Raw genomic sequence first — 15,978 nt, forward strand, 5'->3', positions numbered from 1 at the left:
AACGAGTTTTACGGCTCTGTAATAATGTGATGCATATCATTTGTTAGATCTCCTCATACTGAACATCTTTGCCTCAAGAACTACTGCTGTCAATCAATTTGTTCATTAAATACTTGCGAATCTGTTAAAAACATACTTTTGCATACTAGTCCTAGGTTTTTTGCCCGATCAGAACCAAACCAGTGTAGTACAATTCTCTGGACTCTCTAAATCAATAATGGTCAAAAAACAGGATCATTTAGAAAATGGGTATGGCAAAAAAACACTCAAAAGCCCATAAATCCTAAACAAAAACTCAGAAAACTCACTAAATTGCCTTATGTGCTTAAAGGCCTTAAAGGAGAACTCCGGCGCAAAATGAACCTTTGGTCTAATTACACATTATTACCTAGTCAACCGTTATCTGAGATTTGTTTTCTCGATTATCGAATGTAAATAGTTTTATCTCTAAAAACAGTTTAGCCTATATTGCTAGTATAACGCTAGTATATTGGGCACAGAGTAATGACAAATACAAATCGCTTGTTAATACCACTAACAAGGCTCAAAATAGCCCCACACTAACACGGTAGCATAATGAGGGTCCCTACCTTCAAACCGAAGCATTGAGAACTTTGTCAGTGTCCAGACAGTTTAATAAGAAGATATGTTATACATACAGTCAACTTCGCGTATACAGGCAGGAGCCATCTTTGAATAACAGTCTCTACCAGTCGATCTACGAACGCCGATCCAAGTGCGCTGGTGAGATGTGAACGAGCTATAAGTTGTGATAAGGTGAGCGCGAACAGAAGGCTACGTGTACATATTGAAGAGAAGAAAATGGTTCGTGTTTGTGCTTTTCCCGGCTGCGATAAGAAAATGAAACGCTACAATCCGGAAAGTTTTCACAGACTTCCTCTGCACAATAGTGATATGTTGAAGCAGTGGCTGGTTGTATTACATGTTGATGTCGAAACACCGGTAGAAACGCTTCGAGAGATGGACTACCGCGTCTGCAGTAAACATTTCGACAGGGACGACTTCATCTTATCCAGAAGAGCCTCCAACCCTCCCAGAAGAAATCACCTCAAGAAAAGTGCTGTACCAAGAGCCGAAAGACCTGTTGCTGATAATTTGGATGAGGTAATGTGTGAATTTGATCTTTATTTGGGGGTTTGACGCAGTTGGTCGCAGTTGGTAGCTAAACAAGAGCATGTATGCCAGTACAGACCACCACAACAAACACTATGACTCAATTACTGTTTTTAAAAACGGATTTAAAACTTATACAAGATTGCTCATGGACTGACTGACTTATATTTTTTATTTTTAGGATCTGACTATAATTTCAACTTTTGTTAATGAAGTGAACATTTGGTTCATAAAAGGACCTTTTAAATAAAATGTAGTGTTATTATTATTATTTTATCCTGTAATAAGTTGTGGTGTTTTTCAATATCTATAGTATCTTGTTATGTGTAGCGTACATTTGTTTAATTAGCAATGATTTATATTATTAGTGCGTTAGGATGTGTGTGCTGATGAATGTACTTATATATATTTTAGGCAAGTGGTTCTGAACCCTGTACTCACGAAAATACATCAGAACTAGCTGCACTCCCACAGTCTACACCAAAGAGGTTCCAGCACACAGTAGCAGCTCAGTCACGGAGGTCTGGTCAACCACCAGCTTTTAGACTTTCGCTATCAACTCCTGAGCATGCTACAGTCAGGCCACGTACAACACCAACGTCCTCTGGAATGTATCTTGCACTGCCTCCAACATGGCAACTGTCAGAGGTAAACTGTACATCAGGTTGATATTTAAGTAGTGTTGACATTCACCCATGGCAACAATGAAGTAACACTTTTTCTAAAATTGCCTGTATAAGGGTGCAGGATCAATATCACATTGGAGTCCTATCCATGCAGGCAGTGGAGCTATGTCACAAGTGAGTTGAATGGCTTCCTGTATTTTTTAAGCACTCGTGGCTTTAGTGATAATGTCAGTCCAATCCAAAGTAAAAGTTTGATTATTTTATTTATTTATTTATTTAACTATAACATGTCATACGAACAGGAAGACATGGATGAAGGTTCAAAAGCATCTGTTCATGATATGAGTGTTAGCTTTGGGGAGATGGAGATGGAAGATCCTGTTGATGCAAGCTTTCAGCCATTGAGTGACACTACTCCTTCCAGCCAAGAATCAGGTTCGGGCAATGCTTCTGACCAAGGGAAAACCAATGGATGGGCCGGAAAAAAGTGGATAGTGGATGAGTCCAACTTGCTGGAGCTCTTCAAGACCTGCCACACATGTGGTACACTAATTGAAGATAAAAGGATGGTGACACGAGCCAGCCAACTTAAAATCTACTGGACATGCCTGCGTGGACATTCAGGGGAGTGGGCATCATGTCCAGACCAAAGAGACATGGGACGAAACAATCTCCTGACCTGTGCGGCGACACTGTTTACAGGAGCATCATACACTGACATAAAGGACTGGGCGGATCTGATGAACATTCAGATTCCTGCAAAAACACAATACTACAACATACAATCTGCATATCTAATTCCTGTCGTAAACTATGCCTACAAAGATCAACAGCAAAAAATAATGGAGCGACTCACTCAGCTGTCTGCCTCAGGAGAGAGGATTGACTTATGTGGCGATGCGCGGTGTGACAGTCCAGGTAAACAGGATCACTAATTGAACTTTGGTTGGACTACTAAACATGTTTATACATTTATATTTATGAAGGTAAATGTTTTTTTTTTTTCAACAGGTTTCAGCAGTAAATATTCGACCTACTCTTTCCAAGATGATGTCTCTAAAGAAATTGTCCATTATGAGTTGGTCCAGGTAAATAAGAAAGCATTATTCTTGTCTATAATGACATTAGCATGGCTATGACAAAGCAATTGGTTGCTTGGAACTATGCACATATTATGACAAATAAGATAATGTTGTACTATAGGTTACAGAAGCATCCAGTTCTGTAGCAATGGAGGCAATGGGGTTTCAGAGAGGCCTGGACCACCTGATCTCCAAGGGAGTGGATGTTGGAGTCATGACAACAGACAGATCTCCATCCATTCGGAAAATAATCAATGACAACTACACAAACATAAGGCATGAATTTGACTCGTGGCATGTCAATAAGAGTAAGTATCACATCTTCAATATGAATACACAATAACACAAACACATTTTAATGTTTGTAGTTTATGACATTGAAAATGGCCCCCTCACCCCCTCTCTTCATCATTTTGTTGTTGGTGATCCTAGGTGTAAAGAAGAAGCTTGTGAAGGTTTCAAATAAAGCCGAAAACAGAGTGCTGCAGCCATGGATCCGATCGATCAGCAATCACCTGTATTGGTCTTGCAGCTCAAGCCATGATGATGAGGAGGTAACAATGACATTGTGTACTGGTTGACATGACATACTTTTGTAAATATTGTGTATTGAATATGTCATAAAACATATTTTGTTAGGCCGAAGGCATTGTCTCATACCAAAATAATTAGGGTATTATTATTTTTTTAAATGTGACCGGATAAATAAAAAAATTTACTGTATTTTTTTTTTTTTTTCAGGAATGTGTGCGGCGTTGGACATCACTGCAGTACCACGTTTGTGGTGTTCATAGATGGGAGGAGGATGGCGGCTTAGAATACCATTGTCTTCACCCATCACTCACAGAGGAGGAGCAAACAAGGAAGAAATGGCTTACAAAGGATTCTACTGCCCAGCGAGCAAAAAGTCGTCTAGAACACGTCTAAAAGACGTAATTATTAGACATCCAGAAGACGTCCTCACAGGAGCCAGAATGAAAGTTTTTTATATGTCTTTTCAGGACATTGTTTAGACGTCAATTAAAGACGTCTAAAATACGTAATTGTTAGACATCCAGAAGACGTCTTCACAGGAGCCAGAATGAAGGTTTTTATACGTCTTTTCAGGAGATTGTTCAGACGTCAATTAAAGACGTGCTACAGACGTAATTGTTAGACATCCAGAAGACGTCCTCATAGGAGCCAGAATAAAGTTTTTTATACGTCTTTTCAGGACATTGTTTAGACGTCAATTAAAGACGTCTAAAAGACGTAATTATTAGACATCCAGAAGACGTCCTCACAGGAGCCAGAATGAAAGTTTTTTATATGTCTTTTCAGGACATTGTTTAGACGTCAATTAAAGACGTCTAAAATACGTAATTGTTAGACATCCAGAAGACGTCTTCACAGGAGCCAGAATGAAGGTTTTTATACGTCTTTTCAGGAGATTGTTCAGACGTCAATTAAAGACGTGCTACAGACGTAATTGTTAGACATCCAGAAGACGTCCTCATAGGAGCCAGAATAAAGTTTTTTATACGTCTTTTCAGGACATTGTTTAGACGTCAATTAAAGACGTCTAAAAGACGTAATTATTAGACATCCAGAAGACGTCCTCACAGGAGCCAGAATGAAAGTTTTTTATATGTCTTTTCAGGACATTGTTTAGACGTCAATTAAAGACGTCTAAAATACGTAATTGTTAGACATCCAGAAGACGTCTTCACAGGAGCCAGAATGAAGGTTTTTATACGTCTTTTCAGGAGATTGTTCAGACGTCAATTAAAGACGTGCTACAGACGTAATTGTTAGACATCCAGAAGACGTCCTCATAGGAGCCAGAATAAAGTTTTTTATACGTCTTTTCAGGAGATTGTTCAGACGTCAATTAAAGACGTCTAAAATACGTAATTGTTAGACATCCAGAAGACGTCCTCAAAGGAGCCAGAATGAAGGTTTTTATACGTCTTTTCAGGAGATTGTTCAGACGTCAATTAAAGACGTGCTACAGACGTAATTGTTAGACATCCAGAAGACGTCCTCATAGGAGCCAGAATAAAGTTTTTTATACGTCTTTTCAGGACATTGTTTAGACGTCAATTAAAGACGTTTAGACGTCAATTAAAGACGTGCTACAGACATAATTGTTAAGACATCTAAACGCAGCCAGAATAAAAGTTGTATTAGACACATTTTCTGTAGTAGAAATGTCAAAGACTGCTCAAGACCCATACTGACATGGTAATCCCATCTGTGCATATTTGCAAGGATCCTACTTTAAAAAATGTTTACTTCAAAACAGTGTCAGTGAGTTAGTTTTCACTGAGAAAAACCCAATTACTCATTGTTAATGGTTGTCGTGTCATGAAATTGCAGACACACAGACCTAAATTAGATTTTAAAGAATATTGATAATATTGAATATTCAATTGAATAACTGTGTAGTCTATATACTAGTCTTGCATTTTTATATCTTATCAATATAATTGTAATAAACTGCTTACCATTTTCCTGTAAACCAAACTGATCACTCCAAGAAATCAATTATTTAAATCTCAAAATATATTTTTATTACCAATTTTACACAAACTTAAAACCAGAACAGTAAAGTATAAATTAACACGATAACATAATAAAACTTAAAAGCCAGAACAGTAAAGTTTAAGGGTGTCACGATTTTGATTTTAAATCGAAATCGATCGAAATTAATTCACAATCTCGAACATCGAATTAAAAAATGGAATCGTCGATGAAAAAGCCACAGTTTGCAGACATCCCAAGTCTCCCGCATATTGATAGCAGCTCCCTGATGCCTGCAAATTAATTAAAACTCCCGGAATCTAGAGTGAGCGAGCATGGGAGACAGAAAAAACTGTGCTCCAAACCGTATAGCGCGCCCACGGCAGAGAGGGAGAGAGCGAGAGACCTTGCGTGGGTGCCTCATGAAGCGCATGTAAGACAGAGAGCATCCTGATTGGCCGGTTTCGGCTTTAAAAAAATAAATGTAAAAATCAAGAATCGAATCGAACCGTGACCTTAGAATCGAAAATGTAATCGAATCGAGGATTTGGAGAATCGTGACACCCCTAGTAAAGTTATAAATAAAATAAACAATTAACAAAATGTGGCTGCTATAAGGTCCACAATAGGCACAATAAAGCTATTCATTTATAGCCACCACCAAACAGGCATGTTTCAGATGATGAGATGCAGAAGACTTTACTTGGGCCTCTGTAGCAGCTGGGTCCCATTTCATGACAGCAGCTACAATCAAAGCAAAAAAATCCACATGTAAAATAAATAAATACAAATGCCACTGTTGTGGTTTAGCTTGCAGCAGAGATGCATAGTATACATAGATGAAAATTCGAGTACTCGAATCAATTAAATGAAATCGTAATTAAATCACAAATCAAGTCAAATTACATCGAGCCTGATATTAAGCATTCCACACACACACACACACACACACACATATATATATTAGGGCTGTAGTCAACCAAAGAAATCCTTAGTCGACCAAAGTCCTGTCCTGCGCAACGATCAGTCGACTGAAATAAATAAATAAATAAAAAAACGCGATGTTTTGCATTTTGATTGAACATGTATTAAACAATTGTCATAGAGCATTTATAAAACAACAACGAAAAAACATCAATAATACATAAAACTATAATAATAATACAATTCTTTGAAAATTAAGTGATTTTTTTTTAACTGCAAAGTGAGGAGCTCTGTCCTAGGTCTATAGTGACAGTCACAATCGCGCACCTGACCACACCACACACTACAAAAAATTTAACTTTTAGCAGCCAAATAATGAAAAATCCTAACAAAACAAAAGCTCTCGTTTATACAGGCTGTATATTCTTCTTTACTTTCGAAGCTATGGGTTAACTTTTGTCCAGCCGATCTAGGCGTTTTAAAACAAACACACAAAAAAAACAAATAGCCTAAAAAAACAATCCTAATAATACTAGTCTGTATTAGGAAGGCATATAGTTTTATCTTTTTTTTTTACATTATTTAGGCTATTTTCAAACGTGTCAAGTGTACAAATAAAAACATAAGAAAACACAATCTATTGAGTCATAGCATAATAAAGCCGTTAAAGGGCCTGCTCACATATTGCGCCTTTTGTGCGCTCAAGTTCGTTATTTCAAATGTAGGCCCATGGTATGTGCGCTCATAATGGAAGCTCGTTTTTTTCCAAGCGCGTCCGCGCCGCAGCAGCAGCGCAGCCAGCCACAGGTGCGGTTCCCGAGTGCTCTACGTGTGTGCGCTAAACTGTCGCGCTGTTACAAAATAGCCTAAATTACAGCATTTAAAGTTGGGGATAAAACATAGGCTAATTAATACAGTAATATGTAACTGCTTATAAAAGGAATAAATATCAAGGAGTAAATCAATGAAAATTTATTTCTATTGGTAAAAAAAAAAAATGCAACTGGTCGACCAATGAGAAAGTCAGTCGACCAAGACGGCATCGACCGATTAGTCGACTAAACGACTAAAGTTGACAGCCCTAATATATATATATATATTTACACTAGTGCTGGGCCGTTATCGGCGTTAACGTGCTGCCTTAACGTGAGACTCTTCTAGATCGCGCAGTAGGGTATTTTCCTGTCAGGGACACAAGGTGTACTTTTACTTTGTTACGTTGGGCGACGTCTCGTTACTTTATTTTAATGCAATACGTTGTTAAATGAGTTTATTCCAAGCGCGCTGTGTCCTTGTATGGGCATGAGCGATGCTCATTTACAAATGAATCACTCTTTTGAGTCGATTCTGTTCAAAGACTTCATCAAACAAGTTGTCAGATGATCTGTCTAAATCGGTTCGCGAATCAGTTGATCTGTTCAGTTCCTCACACACTGAATCGTCTGAAGCGCTTTCAATTCACACTCGGAGTCGAAACAGGAAGATTTAAGAGCATCAAGAGCGTTGGATGAAGTGGCCGATCTACAGTCTAGTCTAGTGAATGCAAATCTGCAAATGCATCATATTTTTGCCAGCGATGAAGATCTTTATTAGTTGAACATCTTCGTAAGCTGTCTGTGAATGAATGATTCCACAGGACGATACATTCGATTTCATTTCATTCAGGTAATACATTGTGTGTGTATTGCGCGTGTATTGCGCAGTGGCATAATCACACGTATAGTTTACATTGATTGAAACTAATTTGTTTAAAAATGAGGCTATTGCAGTAACAAGGTAACCTGGCCCTAGCCAGATGAATTTCGCTCCGCCTAGCTTCACTCACATCCATCTGGAACCTCTTCCATTGAGAGTGATTTCTCCAACCAACTTTATGGTTTAGCCAATCAGGACGCAGGGCGGGAGTTTCATAGATGTGACGTAGTGGAGAAGCGACCGTGAGACTGTTTTGATTCAGACAACAATGGCGGCTCGCATTGAGGAAACAAGCGTTAACATTGATGCTGTTAACATTGATTTCATCCGATGCTGTTAACATTGATTTCATCCGTGTTGTCCAATCTACCTAATATTGTTTCATTAAAAGAACATCAGAGAACGGCTCTTAAGGCTTTTGTTGGTGGAAACGATGTTATATAGATCAGTGCCTTCTCCCGACCGGATTCTTCAGCGTCACGGGTTGGCTTCGGTGTGAGTGGTTGAAATAGCACGTCGATAAAGATGACAGACAAGTGGCTTATCCAATCATATGCAAGGATTTTTGATAAGGCCCAGCCTTCTGAAACGCCATTTCAATGGATCGGTTCCAGATGGATGTGAGTGAAGCTAGGCGGAGCGAAATTCATCTGGCAAGGGCCAGGTTAGTAACAAGGCAGGTTCACATAAAATTCTTATGACATATGATGACATTATTTTTTGATCTAACGAGCATTGGCGATGCAAAAACGGACTGTCGTGCGTATTGTTTTTTTTCTTCTTCCAATTAGCCTACTATGTTAAAAAAAGGACGAAAACATGTTACTTGTTCAATTAATAAACAGTTTGTTTGATGACAAATCGCTAAAGATGAAATTGGCCTCCCTTTCTGTCATTGCGTTTTTTTTTTTTTAGTTTTTTTTTCACGATATTCGACTTTTGCTCCTCGATTGTCGAATGGCATTTTTGGTAGAAATGCACATCCCTACGCGAGGCAAACTATTCTCAAAGATTTACTTTTAGTCATTATTTGGGTAGCACACATATTCTGAATGCCTTCGGGAGAATTCAAATGAGCCATTTTAATCTAGATTAGTCTAGATTAATTTCAATATTAATCTAGATTAATCTAGATTAAAAAAAAAAATCTATGCCCACCTCTAATTTACACACACACACTTTTTTTTATTACCATAATATGAAGCTTACCTTTTATTGCTGAAAACAATTTCTTGTCTTCAATTCTAATTTCATCTTTTTTGCCCTTCCCCTTCATATTGAATAGGGTCATCAGCTTATTGGTGAAGAGCCTAATCCAATCCAAGACAAAAATAACATGCAATTATTACACACACACGCACTTAACTTTTTTCTGCAGGAATTCAAAATAAATTACAAAAAACAAACAGTGATTTTGATAGAGAGCATTGGCATTATGCACAGCCATACTATTTTTACCTTCCACTGAAAACGACAATATAACCATACAGATCTACATACATCAGACCTCTTGCTTGGCTGAGATGGACATCGGGCTGCATAACTTAGCCAGCGTCAGCCTTAGGCTGGCTACACACTGGCTGCGTCGCATGAGCCTGGCGTTTCTGTTGTGTGGCTGTGGCGTTTTCTATGTCTTTGCACACCAGAAACGTGTCTGATGCTGCGCTGCTGCTGCTAGACTTGTCTTTCCAATTGATTTACTGCACTCAAGCAGTAGTACACTTCATGTTAAACAAATACTGATTTGATTTGAAGACAACTTTGGAAGTATTGACGGCAAAATAGGCTACAGAATATTTTGTTCTGTATTGACAGGTGCAATTACATTTATATCTCCATTTAGGTCAAAACCTAGAGACTTTCAAACATTAATATGTCATCGCGTGAAAAATAAGTGTCGGTTCTATTTCTAGCATGTACGCGTTTTCGGCGCGGCATTCTGGGATTGCAGAAAAACGTGGTTTATTGGCACTTCTCTTAACTAATCACAATCGTCTTGGGCGTCGCTAAGCATGAGGCAAAGCCATGGTGCAGCTGCAAAATAGCCTCGGGAAGGAATTTCTTTTGGTGGAACGTGCACGTTCAAAAGTTGTTTTAGTCGTGCGACAGATAGTCTAGCTAGCTGTCTGGATTTACCCTGCAGAGATCTGAGGAGCAGTTTACATAAATCGACCGGAGCTTAAAGGGATAGTTCACCCCAAAATGTAAACTCTGTCAGGAATTACTCTCCCTCATGTTGTTCCAACCCTGTAAGACTTTCGTTCATCTTCGGAACACAAATTAAGATATTTTTTAATAAATCTGAGAGCTGTCTCACTCCTCCATAGGCTTCTAAGGGATTGAAATATAAATATAATAGTCCGAGTGACTACAGTGGCTCAACCTTAAGTTTATCAAGCGACGAGAATACTTTTTGTGCGCAAAAAACAAACAAAAATAACGACTTTATTTAACACACACAAAACCACGCAACGTGCAGCAACGCAGATTTGAAAAAAAAAAGAAAAAAAAAAAGAAAATTAGGGGAGAATAATACAAATGATGATCAAAATGAGCATCTATTTGCAAGACAAGATTAAAAGACTATGATTCAATAGGCCTGCCGACTGTATGTAGAAAACAAAGTATACAACACGACTATCCATTCTAAAACACCTATTTGATGTATTCAGATGAAAATTTACACAAGCGATTCTTCAGAGCCCCAAGCTGGAATTGTAAAAAATGTAATATTACACCCATGTGTCAGTTACGGTTAACATAATCATAAGGTCATGATTTCATCCTTAGATGAAGAAATCAACTAATTTTGGTGTTAAGCTGAGAGGGTAGTGGTCTGTTGCTCTTTGACTTATATCTTTCAATGCAGGTTTATATTGTTTCAACAATTTTTGCCTGACCCCTGGGGGCTCTGTAATGTCCGTATATTTCTGATAATATTTGTGGAGAAACATTACACTGTTTTAATTCAGAATCCTAACCATAAATTGTACTAATTAGAAGTAATTTATTAAATAAGTAAAATAAAATATAAAACACAAAATGTCAATGAATACTTACCAGAAGTGATAGTGCAATGTAGCAGCTAAAGAATACTCCTCCACCTTTCCCTCAATGTTTTCCAGTGAATTAAATAAAGGACTGATGAAGGTGACATGATGAATCCCCTTTCAATGCACCACTTCAGCAGAAGACAAAAGCACAAAAAGTCACTCAGACTTTCTATCAGTAACGTTAAATGTCTTTTAAAGATGAAAATCATACTTAATACTATTAATCCCAGTGTAGGTTTTCGAACAGTGGGTAAAATTGACTTACTGTAAGGTGGTGAATGGGTCTTTCTGTTGGGTGTTCTCCACCGATTACAATTTTATTTCTTGATCTAAAAAAAAAAGTAAACAAATATCTTTTCAATATCGTTATCAGTGTTTGAAGAGGTTATGTAAACATACTTCTAACGAATAAATGACGGTTTTATCACTACTTATTCCCACGCTTTTTTTTACTTCTCATGCGTTTCGTTAAGTTAGCTGACAACATTAACACAACACAGCAATGTCAGATGGTACTAATGTTACGTCGAAATACGTGCTAATATCGCGCTAATGGTGAAGCAGTACAAAAACACACACAGAGATAACTTATTTAACGTTATCTTATGACGTTTGGTTTCAGTAAGCCCGTATACATGTGGACTGAAAAATGTTTTCTTACCTGATATCGCCAGTATTTTTACAGACCACATACGACCCAGCTTCCTCTGTTTCACATTCCAGCGTTTGTTCTTCACTGACTTATCAACTCAAAATTTAAGAATTTAACAAGCAGATATAAAATAATCCATCGAGGTCTGACCGAGTAATCACAACGCAAACACCAGCTGCTCACACCGACCGACGGACCGAGTAACGGATGTATTTTCAAACCTAAAATAGGCGCGCACATTCTCATTGGACAGTTTCCTGGAAGACAGACAGATTAACCAATCATGCTCAAAGTAAAACATAAGCGTAAACTCAAAGTGTAAACTTTTTGGCAAGCAGACGAAATAGTAAATTCACACAAAATCACATAAGGCAAAAGGTTTCTGCTGTACTGCTCTCTTGAGGGTGAAACTATTATTTTTAATGATAACAATTATATTTTAACATACATTGAAGAGTTATGATCAAAAAACCATTAAATGCTAATTATCATGATAATACTTTAAAATGCAGATATTTCTGTTGTATGGTGTTGAAAACATTACGTTGTTTCAACGTACAGATCTTGTAAAAAATGTCAACGTTGATTTAGAAGTGTTTTTGTTAACCTTTTTCAACCATTTAATATTAAACATTATTTCAACCATTTCAACGTTGAAGGTCGGTCATGTGCCGGCTGGGATTCAATAGGTCTGCCTACTGTAGCCTACTGTATGTACAAATACTATTATTTAACCTTAAAACTCACTTTAACACCCACATGCTTAATGATCTTCAAGGAAATGTTAAATGACGTATAGATTGTGGCCAGATTGGACATCTTTATTCAAGTCGTTTATTGACTTTTTCTGGATGTCAACGGACGTCCAGATTATAGCCAGTATGAACGTCTGTTCTCGACTAGTTCTGGATGTCAGTGGACGTGTATATTGTGGCCAGATTGGACATCTTTATTCACGTCATTCATCAACTAATTCTGGATGTCAACGGACGTCCAGATTATAGCCAGTATGAACGTCTGTTCTCGACTAATTCTGGATGTCAGTGGACGTTTAGATTGTGGCCAGATTGGACATCTCTATTCAAGTCGTTTATTGACTTTTTCTGGATGTCAACGGACATCCCGATTATAGCCAGTATATAACGTCTGTTCTCGACTAATTCTGGCTGTCAGTGGACGTTTAGATTATGGCCTGATGGGACATCATTTCTCAGTGTCATTAATCGACTAATTCTGGCTGTCAATGGACGTTCAGATCATGGCCTGGACGGACGGACGTGATATCAACCTGTTTTGTATGTCCACAGACGTCGCTTGCTCAGTGGGTGCTTTCCGTGCTTTGAGGGGCATCATTATGGATAAAAATCTCATCCGTGATCTAAGGCAAATGTCGCTTTTTAAACACACAGGTATGCCCTCACACTAAATGAATTGTTTTTTAAAAATCCTTTATTTGATTATCAAAATGATAGGAAGTTCACTGCTGTGAAAATTAGTAGCACTATTCTCAAGTTCTATTGCACTAACAACAAAGGCATAATAGCAAATGTAGTACATTAATCTTTGTATCCCATCTATCATTCTAAATGGCTATTTCTTTTTGAGTAATGTATTTCAATTGTACACTTGCAGGATCACTTGAAGTCTATCACAATGTTACACTCAAGTATGCACCAAAGCGACTGCACTTCGGCTATGACTCAATGAGGGCCCGCACTGAATTAGCCATCATGGACCACAATATGAATGTTGGCCGGGAACTGAAAAAAACGCAAGAAGGTAACAAAATATATATTTGCCTCTGATTATATAACTCTACTGTACTGTACCCAACTGTTTATTGATTAGTAGAGTTGTAAGTTTGATTTACAGGCTCAACCAGCAGTAACATTTATTATAGTGGAACAGGTGATTATGGTGACCTACATTGTGGGAAATAATTTATTTATCAATACTTTTGTTTGTGTTTGTTAGGAGACCCTCAATTCAAGTACACCTACACCAAAGCAAGCCATCAGTGGGTGGCCAAACCCATCTATGAAAAAACATCACAGGCTTTTAGAAAAGACCTTATGGAAGCGGTTTTGAGGATGAGGCAGGAACATACTCTTGAGCATAGGCCCCGTCCTCGATCAGGCCAAAGGCGTTTATTGATGAATATAGCCCCAGTTTCAAGGCCAGACATATCAGAGATGCAGTCACAAAGACTATCACGCTTCAAGCCTTACTAAATTTAATACATTTTCTTACGGTGAACCAGGCCCCTGGAACCTCCGAGAGGGTTGGGTTGTTTGTTGTGTCCTTCACAACCTTTTTTACCCCCAGACCTGTTTGCCTGCCTGTAAATTTGGGTAACTTATCACATTTTAAACATACTTTTGTATATAGTTTTGACAATGAATAAATAGAAGGACAAAAAATGTGGTGATTGTGTATTGTTATTATTTTAATAAATAGTTGTTATGAACATTATGTATAATATTTGCACTGTGAGAAACAATTAGGCTATTTACATAAAATAATCACTAGAGAATCCTTGAAAGTTCTTCTGCTTCCTGGAAACCTTTGTAAATTCCGCTGGGGGAGGGGTACTTATTTCGTATAGCTGTAACAACACAGCTTGGCAGAACTCTTCTTTGTTTACGTCCAAGACGCTCTCCTTTCAGTCCCCACTCCAGAACCACCCGGTAAGCCACAAGTCTGCACTGTCTGGGGAGAGGGAGGGCAAGAGGTTTTTCAGTCATTCATGCTGATCAATGAGCAAGACATACAGCTGGCGATGCAAACTAAAATCACACAATAATTGCTCTATATATCAGAAATATTTGCACTGATTTAAAACATAACTTGTCTAGTGTACTTACTCAGTAGATAACTGTCCATTTGGTCCCTCCGGTATGGGTCGCCGCCTCCAATTGATTTTCGGGACATGGAAAATAGTTTCAAGTACAGCCTTATTTATTAAAGCGGGGAAATCTTCAGACTGTACAAAACAATGGTTCTCTTGGGTGTCGCGACTCAAAAGGTCCCACTCCGTGCAACACAGGCACTCCTGTTCGGTGTCCATAGCTTTACAATGTCCGCAAGTACACCACCAGTTTCCAGAAATACGAGGCTGTGTTGCGGCATTGACCACCGATAGCTCTCTGTCTCTCGCAGCCCTTTCACGGAGCTCCTGCAGCTCTTCGTCTGTATATTCCGGCTCGAAAAGATAAGACCGTCCATCAAACATAAACGGATCGTCGGTCGAATAATCCGCCATTTATGCGTATCTTTTGTAAGAACTAAGTCTCTCTTTTTAAATTATTTATATATATATTTATTTTCTCTGTTGCGTTCAGTGCTTCTCTTATGTGCTCAGTGCTTTCTTCCGGAAACAACGGACCATATGAGATTCTACACATTTCAGCGCACTTGGATCGGCGTTCGTAGATCGACTGGTAGAGACTGTTATTCAAAGATGGCTCCTGCCTGTATACGCGAAGTTGACTGTATGTATAACATATCTTCTTATTAAACTGTCTGGACACTGACAAAGTTCTCAATGCTTCGGTTTGAAGGTAGGGACCCTCATTATGCTATCGTGTTAGTGTGGGGCTATTTTGAGCCTTGTTAGTGGTATTAACAAGCGATTTGTATTTGTCATTACTCTATGCCCAATATACTAGCGTTATACTAGCAATATAGGCTAAACTGTTTTTAGAGATAAAACTATTTACATTCGATAATCGAGAAAACAAATCTCAGATAACGGTTGACTAGGTAATAATGTGTAATTAGACCAAAGGTTCATTTTGCGCCGGAGTTCTCCTTTAAATGCTTGAACCCCGCTAAATGCTGCTTGCAGCTTTAATTCTTTTGTGTAATTGATATTTAACTGGGTTGTAAAATAATGGCTTATAATTGATGAGACACAAACTTACAAACAGAACTGCTTGTAGAATGGTTTGAGAGTTAGAAGAAAAAAAATTCCTATGACATAAGACAAATTAAAATATATTAGAAAAGTATTCTAGTGTAGTGTGGCTGATGTATTAGGTTTCAAATCTGTCATGTAATGCACATTTAGGGTTAGGGTTATGTAAAATGGCACCTTATAAAGTTTGATACAAACGGTTCAGAATTTGTAATTATTTAATTACAGATACAACATGGCTTGTGTATTTGTGACTTGTATTTTTTGCACAAGAGAGGTGAGCGAGAGGTGAGCTTTTTGCTATTTTACATTTGCTTTCAATCAGAGGTGTAACGTCCAGGTTCAGAAAGTAAAAGTCCTCAGTATTTTGTTCCAATCACCTGGATTTGCTACT

The 15,978-nt window shown here is 38.1% G+C and overlaps 1 protein-coding gene across 1 annotated transcript; it reads left to right on the forward strand.

The window, feature by feature from the left end:
- The first annotated feature begins 849 nt into the window (after nucleotides 1-849).
- LOC130077763 (uncharacterized) lies at nucleotides 850-3,769 on the forward strand. Its single transcript, XM_056243097.1, has 8 exons — nucleotides 850-1,125; nucleotides 1,549-1,782; nucleotides 1,875-1,934; nucleotides 2,063-2,678; nucleotides 2,772-2,848; nucleotides 2,964-3,150; nucleotides 3,275-3,396; nucleotides 3,584-3,769. Exons 1-8 carry the CDS (start codon nucleotides 862-864, stop codon nucleotides 3,767-3,769), a joined length of 1,746 nt encoding a protein of 581 aa, XP_056099072.1. The 5' UTR covers nucleotides 850-861.
- Nucleotides 3,770-15,978: the final 12,209 nt, after the last annotated feature.

This window comes from Rhinichthys klamathensis, unplaced genomic scaffold, assembly GCF_029890125.1.
Source record: "Rhinichthys klamathensis goyatoka isolate OS25496 unplaced genomic scaffold, OSU_Roscu_1.1 h1tg000778l_1, whole genome shotgun sequence".
Taxonomy (NCBI): domain Eukaryota; kingdom Metazoa; phylum Chordata; class Actinopteri; order Cypriniformes; family Leuciscidae; genus Rhinichthys; species Rhinichthys klamathensis.